This window comes from Rosa rugosa, chromosome 6, assembly GCF_958449725.1.
Source record: "Rosa rugosa chromosome 6, drRosRugo1.1, whole genome shotgun sequence".
In the NCBI taxonomy this organism is placed as follows: domain Eukaryota; kingdom Viridiplantae; phylum Streptophyta; class Magnoliopsida; order Rosales; family Rosaceae; genus Rosa; species Rosa rugosa.
The window spans coordinates 48,009,508-48,031,358 of NC_084825.1; the positions used below are offsets into that span (position 1 = coordinate 48,009,508).

At 36.1% G+C, this 21,851-nt stretch overlaps 1 protein-coding gene across 1 annotated transcript; it reads right to left on the reverse strand.

Moving 5' to 3' along the window:
- Window positions 1-2,042: 2,042 nt before the first annotated feature.
- Window positions 2,043-2,667, reverse strand: LOC133717762 (LOB domain-containing protein 12-like). Its single transcript, XM_062144490.1, has 2 exons — window positions 2,449-2,667; window positions 2,043-2,312 (listed from the first exon to the last, which is right to left on the reverse strand). The coding sequence occupies exons 1-2, from the start codon at window positions 2,608-2,610 to the stop codon at window positions 2,043-2,045; spliced, it is 432 nt and encodes a 143-aa protein (XP_062000474.1). The 5' UTR covers window positions 2,611-2,667.
- Window positions 2,668-21,851: the final 19,184 nt, after the last annotated feature.

Genomic DNA, 21,851 nt, shown 5'->3' on the forward strand with positions numbered 1-21,851 from the left:
CTTTAATTACCTCCCCAAATATAACATTCAATTAAATTGGTTTTACATTCAATTAAAATGAAAAAAAAAATTACTTTACTTATGTTACTATATAGTTTTATAATTTACCTAAAACAACTAAGTAAAAATAATAATTTATATACATAACCCATCATTTAATACAAAAATAAATTCAAAACAATCTGATTTGAAATTTTCTTAAACTAAATTAATTGAATATTATGATATAGTTATTACTCAATCTTCCAACCCAAAACCTTTGAAATCCTTCTTTTAGCAAATTCAAATGGATTCTAGCAACATATCAAGATCAAGAACCAACCCTCTGATTAATTTTGGTGGAGGAGAGACATACTCATAAGAGAGCAATATCATGTGATTTTGATTCATTCTTATTCTCGTGGTTGAAGATAGAGATAAAAAGTAGATTAACAGACTATTGTATCTCATGTTCAAGGGTGTTTTAGTAAAAATAAGGAGGTCTACTTAGCTTTTCAAGTATTCTAAAAAGTAAATTAGGAGGTGTACTAAGTATAGGAGGTCCAAATAGCAAATTTGGAGGTCCAACTAGAACCACCCTTACCACAATCCACGTCAATTGATGTAAAAGCGATAATTTTTGTTCTATTTGTAGTAATTACTCCATATGAACTAATGTACTAGTTTATAGACAATTTAACAAGTGTGACAACAAATTTGTTGTCAGAGTGGTAAATCTTTATGTTTTTATCATTAATGAAATGATTACTACATTGACTATACATTTTACCACAACCTCCAACAATTGATGTAAAAGTGATAACTTTTGTTCTATTTGTAGTAATTACTTCAAAAATTATATCATTTACAAGATTATCAACCATTTTATAATTCCGACAACATTTGTGTTGTGAACATGGTAAAATTAATACAAACCAAAAGATATGTAAGTACTCAGTATTGTAAGGAGGTTCTCCATTTGATAAATGTTGTCCAACTATGATATTTACACCTTTCATTACTTAATTACAATAACCACAATAAGTGTGGTCATAAGTCGTAATTTTAGTTCTATTAGGTGTAATTTATTATTTTAACAATATTTGTTACATGTTTCTGAACAATATTACATATCAAGATAGAATGTGTTGTTAATATAAGGTAAATTTTATTTTTTGAAAATGACACACGTCAACATTTAACTGGGTAACCTCTTAACCAGTTCAATAGTTTTCCACTACATTAATTTATTAAAAATTAAAAAAATAAGGGTATGATACCCTAGACGACCCCGGTTTTGAAAAGTTTAGCAGTATATAAGTGACTTGTCCTTCTTGCAACAGAACCTAGGTCCATAAAATTCTCGAGTTTGGCTTATTAGGTACCTTTTACAACGAATATTAAACTGGCACAATAGAAGAGGCAAAGAAAAACTGTTTGACATTGTAGAAGTCTAATAAAGAAGCAAATGTTCAGCTGCAGATTAGAAAAGAAACCCAGAAAACTTGTAGATTAGGTGTGGTTTTAATTTACTCATTACAAGAATGTATGTTCCTGGAGATTGTTTGAAATGGCCACCGACCCTTTTTGCATGTATGAGTTTTTATATCCATAGAAGCTGATCAGAGCTTGTTTAATAAGTGCTTACTCAGGAAGCAATTTACTTCACTCTTGTCACATGCTAGAGTTGACCTAACTATCATCTCAATTAGATTCTTACCCATGTTTCCAAGTCACTCCCGATCTCTGTCTGATATTTATTATACGAAATTCGTTCGTGGAGAGAGAGACAAATGCAGACGTGGTTCAGCCCTACTCGACAAAAAAATATGGAAGATAGGGTTGAGAGGTTTCAAACCAAAGACTTTATGAAATTGGAGCTACTAAACTCCGAAACTTGAACTTTCAGAGAATTGAGTATATCAAACTGACAATATGATCGAAAGTATTCTACAATAAGAAAGAGAGCATAGTTAAGAGACCATGTCATGTCCAAAGATGCCCTCCCTCTTGAGAGAGTCATGGATTACATTGCCAGAACTAGAAGAGGGAAAGTTGAGGTACTACTGAGGGAGATTGTTGTTGAGAAAATATGTCCTCTCATCGTCTGTGCACGTGTCAATCTGCTGGGAAGGGAGTACCATAGGCTCTTGCTGCATCTGAATGCAAAGGATCTCGGCCTGAGCCCCAGCAAGTTGCATTTGCAGCTCAGAGACTTGGTTTTGCAGGCAACAAATGGCCCCAACACACCCATACACTGGGTCCCTCACTCTTGCATTGGCTTCATACACTAGACTGCTCACTGCATCTGTTCTCTGGTGAACTGGAAGCTCCTGCCCATCATAACCATAAAACAAAAGATCAATTAATTAATTGCACTTTGCACCGCCACACTTGTCGCTGCTTGATAAAAATCTCATTTTGGACCTCGATCCTCAAATCGTTGCAATATCAACTAGCTTAAGTTACCTGTAACATCTTGCTAACATTGCTAGCACCAAAGACTTTGTGCACGATGGCGAACTTGTGGGGGTCATCGGAGGGAAAGTAAGGGGCAAAAATGCAGTCTTGGGCGCATCGGCGTCTCAGCAACTTGCAAGAGGCGCACGGTGAAGTTCCATTTCCGCCCATTATTTGGCTTTTGAGAAAGGTTTGGAGAGGTCTGGAGAGGAGAGGATGACTAAGAAAGAGGACTGTGACAGTTGAGAACGTGAGACTAAAACTACTTGGAGAAAATGGGAATGGAGAGGTGTGGAGTATTTATAGCAGTAGTAGATAACGTGTGAGCAAACAACACTAAACTCGTTTATAAAATTAATTAAAGTGAATACCATTTATAAAATATCTGAGATAAGAGACTACGTGGGTATCATTTGAGTTTCTATGTGCCAGAACGTATTGCACTGCATGGAACCAATCCGTTTCGTATTTCAAAGTTACGTTTAGGGGCGTCTAAAAAAAGGTAGTTTTACATTTTCTACAGAAGGAAAAAAGGTCGAGTACTCTCAAAAAACAAAAACCCTAGGCGGCGACTGGTCGTCTTGAGAAGTGTATGCCCGGTCCGACGGCACGCCCTCGCGGCGGCGGCGTCAGACGGGCCAAAATGGACATCTGGTCAGGCGGTGGCTGGTACTGGCGTATGCCTAGTCGAAGTGAGGGCTGTATGGTGCTGAGTTCGCTATCCAGATCTGTTGGAGGCCCTGCTGGGGAAGGGCAGCATCGAGCAGGTGACGGGCGTGCGATGCTGGAGTCGATCGTCCTAAGATCGGAGTACACACGGTGGGAGGAGAGGTTCCCTGGGGATGTTGAGTGGATGGCGGCGCGGTGGGTTTCTGTTATGCTCAGGCTGCATCGACGTGTTCTGATCTGGTTTGGGTGTGTTGGAACAGCGCTGGGGACGTGGGTGCTTGGGAGGGGCGGCCTTTCTTATCGGCGTGGTGGGGATGATAAAGGGACGGAGGGACGGCCAGTAGGCGGCGACTGGCATGCTGCCGGTGACGGGACGGCCAGCGTGGTTCCTACGAGATGGTGGCGTGGCAGCATCATTGGCCTGCATTTTCGGCGACCCAAGGCTCGTGCTGGTTCAGAAGTGGGCTGGGCCCTAATCTGTGGCTGGAATATCCTTGCTTCATGGGTCTATGTTAGGGTTTGGGCCCAATTTTTGGGTCCTGCCCAAGCTATTTTTTTATCTGAAGTTTTTTTACTTTTATGTTCTTTAGGTTGGATGCGCTTTATGCGACCAAGAAATTCCTACATTTATTGTGTAGGACTAATCGGGCTATGTGCCTATGTATGCACTCTACGTGCCTTGTCTGCTCTAGGTCGGCGGCGAGTTATTTGCTTCGTCAAATGGGCGCTGCCGCCTAGTGGCAGGGTGAGACTAAGTGTCGTCGGATTTACTTTTCGGCGGCAACATAAGAGGAAAGCTGTGCTAAAGCTGGTAATTATGCTATGTTGTAATCGGGTTACATATCGAGTTATCTTTCCACTATGTCACTGCTATGTTAAAGCAAATGGAGTAGCTAATTGTGCACTCTTTGCTAGTTGGTGCTTGTTAGAATACAAGTCTCCCGTAGAGATTTTTGATATTATTTCGGAAAATACTCTAGATGCTTATTGTAATCAGGGGTTTAGGCTCTATGTCCCTCCCTTGTATTTGACAGTTTCATTAATCAAGGCTTGAGGGCAGCCACACCAGCCCTTTATTCAAAAAAAAAAAAAAGGGTAGTTTTAGTTGGACCTCCAAATTTGATAGGGGAAATGATCATTTACCCAATTTTAGCTTAAAAATTGCCCACTTGCTCAACAAACAGTTTTTTTAACTCCGTTTACCCAAAACACTCTAATTGTCACTGCTATGTTAAAGCAAATGGAGTAGCTAATTGTGCACTCTTTGCTAGTTGGTGTTTGTTAGAATACAAGTCTCCCGTAGAGATTTCTGATATTATTTCGGAAAATACTCTAGATGCTTATTGTAATCAGGGGTTTAGGCTCTATGTCCCTCCCTTGTATTCGACAGTTTCATTAATCAAGGCTTGAGGGCAGCCGCACCAGCCCTTTATTCAAAAAAAAAAAAAAAGGATAGTTTTAGTTGGACCTCCAAATTTGATAGGGGAAATGATCATTTACCCAATTTTAGCATAAAAATTGCCCACTTGCTCCACTAATAGTTTTTTAACCCCGTTTACCCAAAACACTCTAAGAGATTATTTCCCTAATACCCAATTAATTCTTTTTTATTTATTTTTGGGACTTTTTTGCCCTCTCCTTCTTTCTCACTTAGAGGGAGAAGTCATCCTCCACCTTGCCGGACTTCGGTGACCAGTGGCCGGCCGCCGACTCCGGTGATGGGAATCCGGCGACCGGTGACCAGAATCCGGCTACCGGACTGGTGTCGAGATTCCGATGTCTGAATTTATTGCCCCCTAATAATACCCAGTAACCATATTATTGCCCCCTAGTAATCATATTATTGCCTCCCAAAAATCATATTATTGCCTCCAATAATCATATTATTGCCTCCAGTGAATTGTATAAACTCCCAAAACCAAAATGAATACACTACATGCACAATTGAGCATATTATTGCCCGCCAGTAATCATATTATCGCCCCCCAATACTCATATTATTGCCTCCTAATAATCATATTATTGCCTCCTAATAATCATATTATTGCCCCAATAATCATATTATTACCCTCCAATAATCATATTATTGCCCTCAAGTGAACCAAAATGAATACATTACAGATACAAAAAAAAATACAAAAAATAAAAAAAAATCTCAGGATACCAAAAAAAAAAATTCTCTGGGCACCCACAGAATTGTGAGGCCGATGCAGGAGTGGTCGGGGCGTGTTTTAGGGTGACGGTGACGTTGGAGCGGAGTCGATTCGGGCTGGGATCGAGTCGGATCGGCGTTGGAGCTGAGTTGTTGCAATGGGCCTTGGATCATTGGATCTGTGGTTTGGGTGACGGTGACGCCGGAGGTGGATCGATCGAGTTGTTGGCTCGAAGCCGAAGGTGGGGCGCCGGAGCAGCCATGGCAGAGAGAGTCTGGTTTGAGAGAGAGAGAGAGTTTGTTTTGGGTGACGGTGGCGCTCGGAGGTTCAAATCGAATCCGGATGCAGTGCTCCGATCTTGGGGCTGGCTTGGGGGACCTGGCGGTGTTGACTTGATGGAGGTGTTGGCCCGAAGCCAGAGGTGGGGCGCCGGAGTAGCCATGGCACAGAGAGAGAGAGAGAGAGAGATGGAGTTTGGGAGGAGAAGGGGAGTCGAGAGAGAGAGAGAGAGATAGAGGGAGTATGAGGGCAATACTGTCAAACACTGTTAGATTGGGTAAATGGGGTTAAAAAACTCTTAGTGGAGTAAGTGGGCAATTTTTAGTCTAAAATTGGGTAAGTGGTCACGGCCCCAATTTGATATTTGGACTTCTCTTACTTATTAAACCTCTAATTCACTTTTTTTAATACATAAAAAGTTAAGTGCACCTCTTTAATTTTACCAAAACACCCTTGAATAATTAAATCTGTATCTTCAATAGTTTGTTGTTGTTGTTGTTTTTTTTTTTAATTAATTTTTTATTTATTTTTATTTTATCTCTATCAATTCAACCATGAAAAATTTTGTAAGTGACCTGCCAACATTTTTGGTATATTTTATTATTTTTATGATAGAACCAGAAAGTGATTCTTGGAAAGGCTGAACAAGCAGACAATTACAAAGATTTTTATTAATCCAGATCAAAGTTTTGTTTGTTTTTTGTGGAATATGGATAGGGGTGGTTCTAGTTGGATCTCCAAATTTGATATTTGGACCTCCATCTTTTTTCAATTATCAATAGAGTTTATCATCTTATATGAAAAGACAAATAAAGACAAAGAGAGAAAAAAAAAAGAAAAAAAAACAAATACTCTTCTTACCTTAATATAACATTCAATTTTTTTTCCTTATATAACGTATCTAATTTTATAATTTACATAAAATAATTAATTTCTATACATGGCTCCATGATTTTATACAAAAGTAAATTCAAAACAATATGATTTGGAATTTCCTTAAACTAGATTTATTAAATATTTTGATGTAGTTATTACTAATTAAGATCCAACGTAAACGTCTTTTAATTAGATTTAATCGATATTTATTTGATAACCAAAGTCCTTTTTAGAACCATCCATATTTAGGGCTGCACATGGATTGAGTTCGATTCATTTTGACTCCAAACCGTTTCTATGCCAACTTGCCAAGTGAGAGATTTAGGTATTTTGGACGACCGATCATTAAAAGAAATAAGGTTAATCTGAAACAATCCAATCAAATTAAAGATGTTTTGGTTCGGTCGGTTAGGCGGTTGTAACCTATATAATATTAACATGCTATTTATGAAAAAAATTATGGTAAAGTTCAATCCCAATAATAAAAATTTTGTCAAATAAACAAAATCTAAATTTAAATTTCAATAATCAAAATCCAAAGCCAATATTCAAAAACCAAAATTTAGAATAGATTCAAAGTGATTTCACTTATTTGAAGGCTTAGCCATCAATAGTAACTTAGTATGGTAGTATAAAAGGTTAGAGAATGAGAGACTGAGATATGTAATGTGAGAGGATCATAGGAATTGTAGCGATTGTATACTAGGGTTCTAGGCCTTTTGGCCTTAGATTCAATATGGTAGTATATCATTTGAGAATAAAGTTACAATTGAAGATTAGAACTTATTTAGAACAAACTGGACAAATGAATATATATTTATTATGTATATAAAATTTAAAACTTTTTTCTATTATACTTCAAACATACCAGACGGTTCTGATTCTGCGGTTTAAGCACAAGAGAAACCAAACCAACCCAGTTCATAAATGGTTTGGTTCAGTATTGAATAGCTTTCAATTTTTAAAGTTAAATAACTTTAATCAAACCATATTTATATGTCAGTTTTGGCCAGTTTAATCGGTTTGTACCGTGTTTTGCACACTCTTAGTTGAGCATGGTGGATTGGTCACCATCACGGTGATCATGGATGTTTGTCTTCCACAATGATAGGGATGGTGTAGGGTTTTTTACATCTTTCTTTCGGGTTTGCAGTCGGGTTTTTCGAATATGGTGATGGTGACCTAATGCTAAGTCTGTTGTTGGTGGACCAATAGGAGGTGGTGGCCAGTGATGGCTTTAGGATCATGTTCCAAGTTGAAGTTAGGTCAACGACGACTCCAATTTCTCTGGGTTTGGGTTTTGGGGCGGATATGGCGGTGGATATTGGTGAGATATAGCAACGATAGCGTCCGGTGGTGGAGCTAGCAGCCTTTTCTTCGTTGGCGGAGATAGGTGTAGTATGTCGAAGGCAACGTTCTGGACTGCCAACTGTGGTGGCGGTCTGTTCATGAGTACTGGCAGTAGGCTGGGCTTTTAATGCTTTCCTTTGTGTTTTGGGCTAAATTTTTGGGCATTGGTGGTGTTGTAGCTTATACTGCTTTTGGCTCTTGGGATTTATAATAAGCTTTGAGCGCTTTCTATTATTATTTTTGTCTATTTTTAAATTGATCCTGGGGAAACCCCCTCTGCGTAGGGTGGCCATGGGTTTTTATGAATAAGTTAGGGCTGACTTTGGGGCATAACCCTAACATTGTCTTGGTTACTTTAGTTACTAAAGTTGCATTCTAGGATAACATGGCTTTATATTGTGGCCTGCAAGGGTGAGTCATGATACATTGTTACCTACATTTTCATTTATTAATGGCTTGACAACCCTTCCTTTTAGAAAACAAAAAAAAAATTGTGCCATAATGTTATAGATCACCAAAACCAATATAATCGGGTAACATATCTTCCCAATAGTCAATTAGTCATTGCATGTTTCATAGGTACGTAAGAGCATCTCTAACATTTTATTTAGGATTAATTACTGCTTATTCCTTATACTTATAGGGTTTCGTCGTTTCAGTCCTTGACGTTTGAATTTCACCTAAAAACTCCTCGAACTCTCAATTTCCTCCCAATTGGTCCCTGCCGACAAGCTCCGTCCAAATTTTCCGTTAAATTGCTGACGTGGCATCCATTTCACACTAAAAAAAAAAAAGTAATTGAGGGTAATATAGACGTTTCAGTGTGAAATAGATGCCACGTTAGCAATTTAACGGACAATTTAGACGGAGCTTGATGGCAGGGACCAATTAGGAGGAAATTGAGAGTTTGAGGAGTTTTTAGGTGAAATTCGAACGTGAGGGACTGAAACGACGAAACCCTATAAGTATAGGGAGTAAGCAGTAATTAATCCTTTTATTTTTTAAGAAAAAATTGAAGGGAAAAAAATCTTTGTATTATAGAGATTTACAAGTTTTTTTTTTAGAGAATTATCAACTCCTTGCATTGATCAGCGAAATTACACATAATGACTCATCCCTGTGGGACTGTCAAAAGAGTCACTACCTAAGTAATTCAACTTTTTTAAAGATCATGACGCTCAGCCAAAACTACCCTAAAACATCCATGAGAATCAAATGGGCAAAGATGCTATGGACATTTTTGGGGACATGTTCTCAGAGAGACCCTATGAACTCCTTCCCGCAGTTATAAATTTACAAGTTAAAAACTCTTATAATTTTTGTTGTTTAGTTCCCGCAGTTTCTATATGAATGTACTATTCACAATTAAATATGGTATTATTCTCTTTAAAACAGGGAAATATTTATGAAAACTATTTGAGCAAAATATGCTTAAAATAAAAACTTATAGGAGAATTATTGGAGAATTGCTCTAATAAGGCTATAGTTTAGCATTTCTCTATGAAATATAGAATTTTCTATTGTTTTTATCTCCTTATTAAGCATTTAGCTTGGATGTCAATATATTTCAATGTTTCACTTCTCATCAAGATTGTTGATCGACTAGATACTAATTTTCTTGGTCATCTTTGTTGTCAGCTTTTGACTTTGTTAATATTCTTCAGGACTCAGGAGTCATATTGGCATCATATTTAATCACATGTCATTCTCAATAACAGTTATTCCTAGGGCTGCACACGGATTGGATTGGATTGGATCGGTTTTGACTCCAAACCATCTCTATGCCAAAGTGAGCAGTTTATGCATTTTGAACAACCGATCATCAGAAAAAATAAGCATAGTCCAATCCGATCCAATCCAATTAAAGATGATTTGGTTCGGTCGGTTAGACGGTTTAACCCTAATAATATTATTTATAAAAAAAAATCGTAGTAAAATTCAATCTCAATAATAAAAATTATGTTAAATTTAAAATTCAATAATTAAAATCCAAAACCAAAATTTAGAATAGATTTAAAGTGATTCACTTATTTGATGGCTTAGCCATTAGTAATAGCTTAATATGCTAGTATTAAAGGTTAGAGAATGAGAGATTGAGAGATGTGATGTGAGAGAATCAAAGTGATTGTAGTGATTACATACTAGGGTTCTAGGCCTTTGGGCCTTGGATTTAATATAGTAGTATACTAGTATATCATTTAAGAATAAAGTTATAATTAGATATTTAAAACTTACATAAATAGACTGGACAAATGAATATATAAATTAAAATTTTTTTACTATTATATTTCTAAAATGCTGGTCGGTTCATGTTTTGCGGTTTAAGCACAAGAGAAACCAAACCAACCCATTTCATAAATGGTTTGGTTCAGTAGTGAACCGGCTTTCAATTTTTAAAGTTAAAAAACCTTAACCAAACCATATTTAGCGGTCGGTTTTGGCCGGTTTGTACCATGTTTTGCACTCCCCTAGTTATTCCAAAAAATTAACAAAACACAGCTCACAGATAAAAGATGAGTACAACTATTTTTACTTTTCTTATCTCTATCCACACTCTACATGCATCTAACCTTATTGAAAAATCCAAATACTCAAACCCTTAACCCAACATTCAAAACCATGATTAACCCTTTTGCTCATGCAGTCCCGATCCCCTGGTCAGCAGCTGACCAGGGGAACGCTGCTGTTTGCTCATGATAGGTTATATATAGAAGTACCCACGTGAATGAGATTGTACGTGTGTTTCATGAAAGAAACCAATATTCCTTCTTTGACAACTTCAACACTCAATTGATTTTGCCAGTGCGCAGCCGCGCTTGATTGGTATACCATCATTATTTGATTCAAATATGTTCGATGAATCAAATATATGTTCAAGTAAAAGATGCAGCAAGTGAACGAAAACTAGGGAGAATCTACTTTATTTCTTTCTTTTGCCAGCGGGTGGAAGAAAGAAATCCGTTTCGGTGAGCAAAATTGAACCGAAATAAGTCAATAGATTCTTGAAAGCAGAAAAGCATGCATGGATTCAAGAAAAAAGGAGAATTGCGGCAAATGTTGTTGCCTGCCATATGCATGCGCATCCGTGCATGGTTTCCACGTTCTTGATATGAGGGCATCCCCAACGGTGGAGTTATAAGCTATTTTGATCTCTTTTGGCTTTTGTGGTGAGTCATTTTCAACCAATCCCAATCCCAATGTGTATAATCATTTTAACTTAACTTTAGCCAAAAGCCCAAAATGATGAAGTCATGAAGGATTGAAGAACGAAAGCCATTTTGGCTTCAGTCTTTAGAGGGGATGAAATCTGCTGTCCCAAAAACCCTCTCCCAACACTATCCCCATGTTTTGATTGGCTTAGAATGATTAAAAAAATCATTATCTTAATCTTTCTTTCATTTTCTAATCTTAATGGACCAATCAGAATATGGAGACAGGCTTGACACATGGTTTTTGGGGACAGCAGATTTCATCCCGTCTTTAGAGGGATGAGATGCGGGCCCCAGCTGCACAGGCTATTAAATTGGAACGTAATAGTCAACGCGCCACAGGGAGTGTGAATCTCTTACTCGCACAAAAGGACAAAATAATTGTGGATGGGAAAGAAACGCGCCTTACACGAGCATTAATGGTGGCCGACATTGGGCCTCACGTGTGACAAAAGCCATCGGTGGCTTCCAACGGTCATAAAAGGAACGACCCAGATTTATGTGTTATTAATTCTATTTAAATGAAACGTCCAGATTAATTCGTTCTAAAAATAAAAAAGTAATATATATTTACTGAATCTCTAATCTGACGGTAGAAAAAATGTCATGGATTAAAATCAACGGTGAATAATAAAGTAATTGTGTTTTAAACCAAAAAAACTTTAAAAAATATAAGAAAATTTTCTAAAAAATCAGAAAAATATTTTTTGCCCATTGGAACAGAAACTTTAACAAATTCTATAAATATCAAACCCTCTTCTTCATAATTTTTCACTCCAAAACATCTCCAATCTCCTCCAATAAACTTCATCCTTTTTCGCAATTGTTTTTCGCCATATGATTAGTGTTTTATATTGGAATAATTTTAAATACACATACCTATTTTATTAATACACACCCCAATTTTTTGTAAAACATTTTATCCCTATTTCAACCTTCCAACTATTATTATTATCTCCAACCTCCTCTTCTGATCTAGTGATAAAGATGTATCCTCAAGGAAGAATGTCACACCATTTTCGTGAGATGTGTGTTGGAGCTCATCTTGTTGTCAAGGGACCCAAGGACCGTTTCAAGTATGAGCCTGGCCAAGTTAAAACTATTGGGATGCTTGGTAGAGGCTCTCGAATCACTCTGATGTTCCAGGTTTTACTGTCTTTAAAAAAGGGAGGTTCTAGTTGGACCTCCAAATTTGATATTTAGACCTCTCCTACTTATTAAACCTCCAATTCACTTTTTTGAATACTTACCAAAACATCCTTAAACAATTAAATCTGTATCTTCAACAATTTGGTTTTTTTTTTTCTTATCTCTATCAATTCATTCATGAAGAATTTTGTGAGTAAGTTGCCTACATTTTTTGTATACTTTCAGTGACAGAATCAGAAAGTGATTTTTGGAGGATCCGAACAAGTAGACAATTACAAAAAAATTTCTATTAATCCAGATCATTGTTTTTTTTTTTTTTTTTTTTTGCAATATAGATGGTTCTAGAAAGAGTAGCGCCAGAGACCCCAAAAAATTATACCAAATATGAATCCCAAATGACGTGGCAGCTGCCACATAATTCTTTTAACTTAGTAACTTCCAATGTGTAAATAAAACTTAATTTATTTGAGGAACTAATATACTTTTTGAATTAAAATCATAATATTAGCAAAACAGAAGAGGAAATCAACTCTACACACAAACAATCAAATTCCAACAATCCCAGTACTGATAACACCGATTCTTCGCTAGTATTGTAAAGCGAATAAAGTAGCCAGTAGAGCACTCTTTGCTAGTTGGTGCTTGCTAGAATACATTGTTTTAGTGGAGACTCTTGTTATTATTTTAGGAAGTTCTCTTGATGCTTATTGTAATCCGGGGTTTAGGTACCATGTCCCCCCCATGTATTCTGCGGTTTCTTTAATCAAGGCTTGAGGGCAGCTGCACCGGCCCTTTATTAAAAAAAAAAAAAAAAAACACCGATTCTTAAAATCACAAGGTATTGTCATCAATTTTTTAATGCAACTCCTCAATTCAAGGAATCATCTAAGCTTTTTAATATTTTGAATGGCAACATGCACAATTCTAAAGGAGACAACTCCATTTCAAGTGAAGATTCTTGATCAAAACACTGTTTGTATAATCTTAAGAAACAGTTATCGAAGTTGGTCGGTTGCTAGCACGTTGGGGGATTTGGCAAGAAGCTTCGTGGATCGTTAGGGTTTTGAAAGCAAACTTATACATAGATATTAATATAATTCCATTTCTTTTAAATAATTCCAATTATAATCTAATTATTGGGGCTTCAAGAAGATGAGACCTGAGTTGAAGTACTGAAAGAAATAACCAAGTTGCCTTTCCAGCAAAATTGCTAATGCATAAAGCTAACTTCATGTTGACATAAATCCTTTGTATGAATTCCAAAAAGGAAAAGATTGGTTTCATTTGAAACCTGGGGATGTCTTTTTGAAATTTTAGTGCCTTCAAGCATGATTGAATAGAAAGCTAGTAAAAGAAGTACAAAGAACATGACAGTATTGTTGTTTTCGGAAAAATATCATGCAACAGACCTGTAACTTTGAAAAAACATAACTAATTCTAGAAAAAATATTTTGAAGAGATTTCAATTCTGAAATGATCTTTAGGATGTCTACTGCAACTTTTATGAAGACACCAACTTCAAATACCCAACCTAAATGTACAGTTTTCAGTAAAAAGGCAATTGGGTCAAAAGCTCAGAAACACAATTTCAGATTTGGAGACCTCTGTCCTACCTTGAATTTAACCAATGAATTTTAAATATAAGAGCTAGAAAATAATGAAACAAATCAAAGAACTTAAAATCAATTAAAAGACATAACCGATTCAATGAACACATGGATTATGGAAAAAGAAGAAATTTATAATGCAACAAACATAATTATATAGATGACTTGACTCATAAACTCTCGCAAGCGTACGAATCGTTGTCAAGTAAGGGAAGTATTAGAACCTTGATTATCGTACCTCGGGGATTAGGTGTTGGACATAACCGAGGTAATTGGCGCTAGAATAACTTAAAAGCATACAATGAAAAAGTAAAAATAAAAATAAAATAAAGTAAAATAAAATATTCACAATGCACCAAGCCTCGGCAATGCTCGGCTTAGGTCACACTAAGCCTAATCAAAGCCACTAACTTGTAGCCCAAATGAGTTATCCACAATGGAAGGTAGAATTTTGTTTGGGAGTTTTGAATAGAGAATTAACTAAATTAAATGCAAACTAAAATAAAAGCAAACAACTAATTATCAAGCAAGAAATTAAAATTCGGATTTCAAATTAATGGGAACATGGGAGTGTCGGGTGATTCACACTAACTATCTTGTAAACATCGATGCCAATTTCACAAATGCATGCATTTTCTATATGTGTCGAGTCTCGTATCTAGTACCGGTTAAGGCTACTAAACCAATTATCCTTTCGGTGTATCGATTATGCCGTTTAAGGTCACAATCAACTCTCTAATTTGGGCATTACGCCGGTTAAGGCCGCAATATCCAAAATTAGAGGCCTAGAGAGCAAGATAATAGAGACCCAAGCAAGCTTAGCTACAATTAAGTTAGCTAATGGTCACCACACTTAAATCCTAGATGCCACAAGACTAATAAGTTGTCAATGTATCAATCTATTCATCACAATTGCCCACAACATAATTTCAAATGGTGACAAAGCCTAGAAACATGCTTCTAAGGACCAATAAATTCGGATTTAAAGCATACACAATGGAAATTGCATTTATTAAAAGTAAAGCATCAATATTTATACAAGATGAGTTAGGGCTTCACAACCCTAACTCCCAAAATTGAACTACTCACAACCCATTATCAAATACATCATCAAATACATAAGAAATTAAGAGAAATGATAGAGGAGAGAGGGAACACAAGCTAGGCTCACAATTTGCTATAGGCAAACATGAACCCAACTTGAAATTAAGCCCCTACTCTTTACCAAAAGTAAAATCTCCTTGTGTTGATGAGCAATTGATGGTGTGGATAGTAAAAACCCTTTGATTGCTCCTTCCAATTTTGAGAGAAATTGATAAGAAATTTAAAAATGGAGGAGAGAGAGTGGGGAGGTGGGTTTCGGCTGTAGAGAAGAAGGAATAGAGAAAAATGGATCTGGGGAGAGGAGTGTGCGGCTGTTTTCGGGTTGAGATGAGAGTAGAGAATGATGGATTATATGTATAGAGAGAGAGGAGAGAATGGGCTGCTTTCGTAACTCAGAGGAAAGGATGGGATAGGGGTTGCCATGTGGCAGCATGGGAGTGGGCAAGGGGAAAGAGAGGGATGGCCTGACACTCTAGCACGTGATAGCCTTCAATTAACAAGCAAGCAATTAAGGTTTAATTGCTACACGGGGCATTTGGCTGAGCATGATTAATTAATCCCTTGATTAATCAATCTCGATTAATTAATACAAGGGTTAATTAATCAAATAATTATTTAATACAACTTTTTCTTTGCTTCAATTTTCTTCTTCTTCTTTTGCTTTTTCCGAGCTCAAACCAATGATTTTCACATATTTGCTTGGGGCATTGACTCGCTGACCATTGTTGACTTTTCGTCTCCTTGTCGAAAATTCCAATTTGTTCCAATTTTGCACCATTTTCTTCTAAAATTCTCAACTCCGCTTATTTACTACAACATAAATAAAAATGGATTAATTACATACTAATTAGTTTGAGGATTAGCTTAATTCTAGAATTTTAGATATAATTACACGTATATAAATGCGTGTAATCAATAGATTACAATACAAACTTTCTTGATAGTTCATTATTCCCACAGAAAATTCAAACATATACTTCAAAGGCAAACTACAAACTGGCAGCCTTTGCTCTTATTCTAGGAAACTAAACAAGACAAGTCTCACGCTTCACATTAATCACAAAGCTCTTCAAAAGAGAAAATTAAACTTCATGTTCAGTACCTACAATATTTAATAGGGGTGAGCATCAATAGCTCAGTAGGAGGTTAAGCCTCTTTAAGTAACATAAACCAGTAATACATGGATGTATGCAATGCTATTTTCATCTAAGACACAAAGAGTCTACATGTCCCATACCATGTAATTTACCTTTTTGAGGTGACTCTAGATGAAATAACATATGAATTAACCCCATAACCCAAACCATGATTCCCTTTTTGCTAGTCATCTTGCTTAATCTCGATCACCAAAATCGTACAGCTCTATTAGCCCACCTGAAATTTGGTCCTTACGGATTAAGCTCAACTACACAAAAGAATACTCCCACATATTTCATTCCCATTCTATTCTATCAAAACCATCCCTTAGAATTCATGAACATGCTAATGAAACAATATGATAAATAACGGATAACACCCATTAACTCTTTCATCAATCAAAGTTCATAATTGAAATCACATATAGCAACATAGCAACCAAGCAAACTAAGTAGATGTTTCCCATGATCCCCCTACCTCGTTTCGAAAGTTAGGTTATACTTCACAGGTTCCTCCTTAGTCTCAAAAATTCTCCTTCCCTCACTTGTTTTTTGTTTTTTTGTTTTTTTGTTTTTTTTTTTTTTGTTTTTTTTGTTTTTTTGTTTTTTTGTTTTTTTGTTTTTTTGTTTTTTTGTTTTTTTGTTTTTTTGTTTTTTTGTTTTTTTGTTTTTTTGTTTTTTTGTTTTTTTGTTTTTTTGTTTTTTTGTTTTTTGTTAAAACAAATATAAGGAATTCAATAAAGAAAGTAGAACAAACCAGGATATTTATAGTGTATGGCATTTAGTTCTAGATAAACACAATAGAGAGTAGAATTGGATGCCAACACCATTAGCTTCCTCTATGTTTCGATATGGACTGCCACCTCCTGGTTCTAGGTCTCCACCACATGCTTCTAGGGATCCACCCCTTGCTACTAGCTTTGATGAATCACAACTCTGGTAACTGACTCTCCAAGGCTCTTCAACAACATTGACACCTCCAGCTTCTAAGATTATTCTTATCAGGGTGGTCTATCGTAGTGGTACTGATCCTTTAGTTTAGGTGGAGTGGTGCTTGCAAAGAGAATCAAAATAGGGGAGAAAGACGATGAAGATAGCAAACCAGATTTTGATTTTTTTAGAGATTGGTTTGTTGTTAACAACAATCTAACAGAAGTACATGTCAATTGCTCTTAATTGGGCTTTTAAAATTGGGTTTTTGTCTATTTACCCCATTTTTAGAGATTTTTTTCCCACTTACCCCATTAAGTTTTTTTAATTCTCTCTTACCCAAAACACTCTAAGGAGGTCTTCCCTAATACCCCATTAAGATTTTTTTTTTTGTTTTTTTAATTTTTTTTAATACCATTTTACCCTTACCCCTTTGTTACTTAGAGAGAGAGAGAGAAAATGGAAGAGAGATAAACCATGGGAGACTTCGCCGGAGTCCGATCACCGGCCGCCGGAATCCGGTCAACGTTCGCCGGATTTCGGTCACCGGCCGCGGGATTCCGGTCACCGGCTACCGTCCACCGGAATTTGCTGAAAATCTCACCGGAAAGTTTTTTTGCACCCAATAGACATCTATTGCCCCATAATAGAGGGGCAATAGACGTCTATTGCCCCCCAATAGACGTCTATTGCCCCAATAGTCTATTGCCCCCTAATAGACGTCTGTTGCCCCCAATAGACGACTATCAGCCATGTATTGCCTCCCAATAGACGTCTATTGCCCCCCAATAGAACTTTCGGTAGCCGGAATAGAAACTAATCTTCCTAAAATTAGACAGATAAAACTTTGATTAAAGAAAAAGAAGAAGAAATTATATCAATTTTAAAACGTCTATTGTCTCCCCATAGACGTCTATTGCCCCCCAATAGACGTTTCGATTACCGAAATGAGAACTAATTTTTCTAAAATTACACAAATATAACTTTGATTAAAGAAAAAAAAGAGGAGATTACATCAATTCAAAACGTCTATTGCCCCCCAATAGACTTTTAACAGACTTCTATTGCCCCAATAACACCTTTTATTTTATTTTTTCTTTCCTTCTATGCCTTATGCCCCCCATTTTACACAAAAAAAAAAAAAAATCTCTGCCTGAGTTCCACCGGCTTCTTCGACTCTGAATCATTACTCCTACAATACACACATGCATTACCAACAACAATACACATACACTCGTTTTGTTATACCCAATTTGAGAACTCCCAGAAGCAAGGGGAGCAATCATCCCATCAGCCTTTCTCTGTGGGTAATGAACCAACACAACTAGACACACCACTGTGTCATACTTCCCTCCTAAGATCTCTAAATTACTTCAAATTTCAGCAATATGACTCATTCTTTTCCCAAATCCAAAAGCTCATAACCAAAGCATTTCGAAAGACCAGTTCAAAATTCTAAAAGCTGGATCACACCACTGTGCAGACTCGCGAGGATCCATGGCCTCTTAGTGTGGAAGCTTAGTCCCTTAACTCTATTACTCTTCGTCTCGAACTTGGTCAACATCTTCACCACCGCGACCACTGTAATCCGATCCAATCAAATCAAAATTCAACCACCGGATGAACCAAAATTCACAAATGAAATCGCATCCACTCTCCAACGAAGTTGATATCACAAATCAATCGAAACGCGAAAAGATAAGAAGCAAACAGATCTGAATAGGAAACATAGCAGTGAAGAAAACGTACCTTAGATCCGATCAATGGGTGAGAGGATCCAAATGATTCGCTAGTGCTCCGGCGAACTCACCGAATTCCGCTTTACCTCTAGCACCTCCGACGTCTGATTCTCCATCACTGCCGGATTCCGCTTCTGATATTCTTGCCCAGCACCAGATGCCAGCGACGTCAACCACAACGATATCAACGATGATGAGTTGGTCGGACTCGGAGTGTTTGTAATCACGGAGGGATGAGTGAGGGGGAGAAGGCCGGGATCGGACTCGGAGTGATCGTCGGGTTGGGTTGGTCGTCGTCGACGACGTCTTGCAGAGAGAGAGATGGAACGAGAGTCTGAGAGGGAGAGTGTGGCAATATATAATTTTTAATTTTTTGGAGCTCAAAATTGTCATTTAGCTATTAAATTGTGTTGGTGGGAATAAAAATTTGTTGCTGGGGTAAGTGAGATAATTTTGTCCAATTTTGGTGCTTTGGGTCAAGGACCCTTTAAAAAAACACAAATAATGGGCTGGTTTATAAATATAGAGATAGCATATATACCTATATATATATATATATATCTACATAGCACGTTTTGGTGATGTGTGTGTATATATATTTATATATATCACACCATAAAATAATTATACATATACACACACCCATAAGTAAGAATATAAGTTAATACTCAAGCAAAAATAATAATATTCACTATACCTTACTTTTTAAATATTATTAAAAGTATGGGTCGTCACAAAACCATATGATCATAATTGGTGTGGTTGAGATTCTTGAGGGTCTTAACACACCAAGGAAGGACGTACGTGGATTGAAACTACTAGTTTGATTGCAAAGGTTTTGTCCAAATTGGAGAAAATAACCCTAAAGTTTTCGCTCTCTAGCTAAAAAATGGGATGCAATGGAGGAAGTTTTGGTTGCAGCTTTTTTGTTTCTTAAGAAAAATATAATGAGTGCTTCTATTCATACCTCCACATTTGGTACATAGACCTCCCTAAATTTTTGTAAAAATTTATATTCCATTTTGCCCTTGTATAAAACTGAAACATAAAAAGCACCTCAACTTACTCAACTCTATCTTCTTCTCTCTCTCTCTCTCTCTCTCATTGTTTCTCCTTACTTTTTCTCGATCTTTTTGTTTCCTCTCTCTCATTCTGTCTCTATTGTGATTGATGGGAACTTGGGAAGCTAGTAGTTAATTAACTATGGCAATTGTTAAAACAACATACCAGAATATGGTATAAAACCTAGCTAATAAACTAGAGGATGATAATAGAAATATCAAATCAAAACACAAGTTAAGTGACAGCATAGAATTAAAACAAGCAAGGTTACAAATCAACTTTTACGGCGGAACTTGAAATCTTATATTCCCAGACCTAAGACCAAAATCCTGTCCTTGAAATCTCCACACCCACCAAAATTAATTAGCAAAATAACCCATCAACCAAAGAGAGAGAGATCGAGGAAGAAGAAGGAAGACTACGGGCTTGGTTCCAGTTTTTTACCTTTTTTTTTTTTTTTTTTTGTCTTCTGTTCTCCAGAGGGACAAAAGGGGGCAAAAAAGTTTACAAAAATTTAGAGAGGTTCATATACCAAATGTGGAGGTATGAATAGAAGTACTCAAATATAATTTTACAAAAACATATACCATGTGGAAATTATAGGGTGATGATATGGCAAGTGTCATGTCATTTGGGATCTTATTTTGGTATAAATTTTTGGGATCTCTAGCATTTTTCTTCTAGAAAAGACTTTGGTTATCAAATAAATAATATATTTATACATCGATTAAATCTAAATTAAAAACTTGGATCTTAATTAGTAATAACTACACCAAAATATTCAATAAATTTAGTTTAAGGAAATTTCAAATTCAGATTGTTTTGAATTTACTTTTGTATTAAATGATGAGGCCATGTATAGAAATTAATTATCTTTACTTAATTGTTTTAGGTAAATTATAAATTTATTCTAAAAAAAAAGTTATAAAGTTATATAGGTAATATAATGAATTTAAAAAAAAAATTGAATGTTATATTAATAGGAAAGGTAAGAAGAGTATCTGTTCTTTTTTTCCTCTTTTCTCTCTTTATCATTATTTGTCTTTTCATATGAGTTGACAAAATCTATTGATAATTAAAAAAAGATAGAGGTCCAAAGATCAAATTTAGAGGTCCAACTAGAACCTCCCTTTAAAAAAAGACACGTTCTTTTTTTGGGCAAAAAAAAAAAAAAAAAAACTCCATACCTTAACCCTATTGTAAACCTACCATTTAAGAAATCAACCATCACATATATCGGCACTCTAATATTAGGATGTATTAACATATAAAGGCTTGCTCACCTAAGAGACAGTTTTTAAGGGACTGTGAGAGACAAGTGAATCTGACGGCTGAAAATAAATGCACAGTTTTAAGTTATTATAATTTCTGCTTTTATATTTAATACATGTGGTTAAGATGCATTTGTCCCTCACAGTCCCTTAAAACTGTCCCTTAAGTGAGCAAATCTGTCAACATATATATTAGGATTAAATACTGTTTACTCCCTATACTTATAGGGTTTCATCGTTTCAGTCTCTGACCTTCGAATTTCACCTAAAAAGTCCCTGAACTCTCAATTTCCTCCCAATTGGTCCCTGAACTCTCAATTTCCTCCCAATTGGTCCCTGCCGTCAAAATTTTCTGTTAAAGTTGCCAAAAATGTCTATTATGCCCTCACTTACTTTGTTTTTTTAAATTTATTTTCTCTCTCTCTTTTATTTCTTTTTTTCATTTCACCTCTAAAAGGTCTGTGGATTGGAACCATCTTGATGAAGAGATGAACAGAAGGAGGCGTGAGAGCCGAAAGAAGAAGAAGAGGTAAAAAGAAAAATAAATAAATAAATAAAATAAAGAGGAAGAGAATATATATATATATATATATATATATATATATATATATATATATATATATATATATATATATATATATTAAGTAAATGAGGGTATAATAGACTTTTTAGGGGAAGATAACCAAGTTTTTGACGGATGTTTGACGGCAGGGACCAATTGGAAGGAAATTGGGAGTTCAGGGACTTTTTAGGTGAAATCCGAAGGTCAGGGACTGAAACGATTAAACCCTATAAGTATAGGGAGTAAGCAGTATTTAACCCTATATATTAATATATGGGTGTATCTATAGATGTTTAGAACCTTGATTTGGGGTTAA

Excerpts from the sequence above, each read along its gene's own strand:
- LOC133717762 (XM_062144490.1), bottom strand. The coding sequence starts at position 2,610 with ATGGGCGGAAATGGAACTTCACCGTGCGCCTCTTGCAAGTTGCTGAGA. Across the intron at positions 2,313-2,448 it reads ATGTTAGCAAGATGTTACAG|GAGCTTCCAGTTCACCAGAG; the intron begins GTAACTTAAGCT and ends TATGATGGGCAG.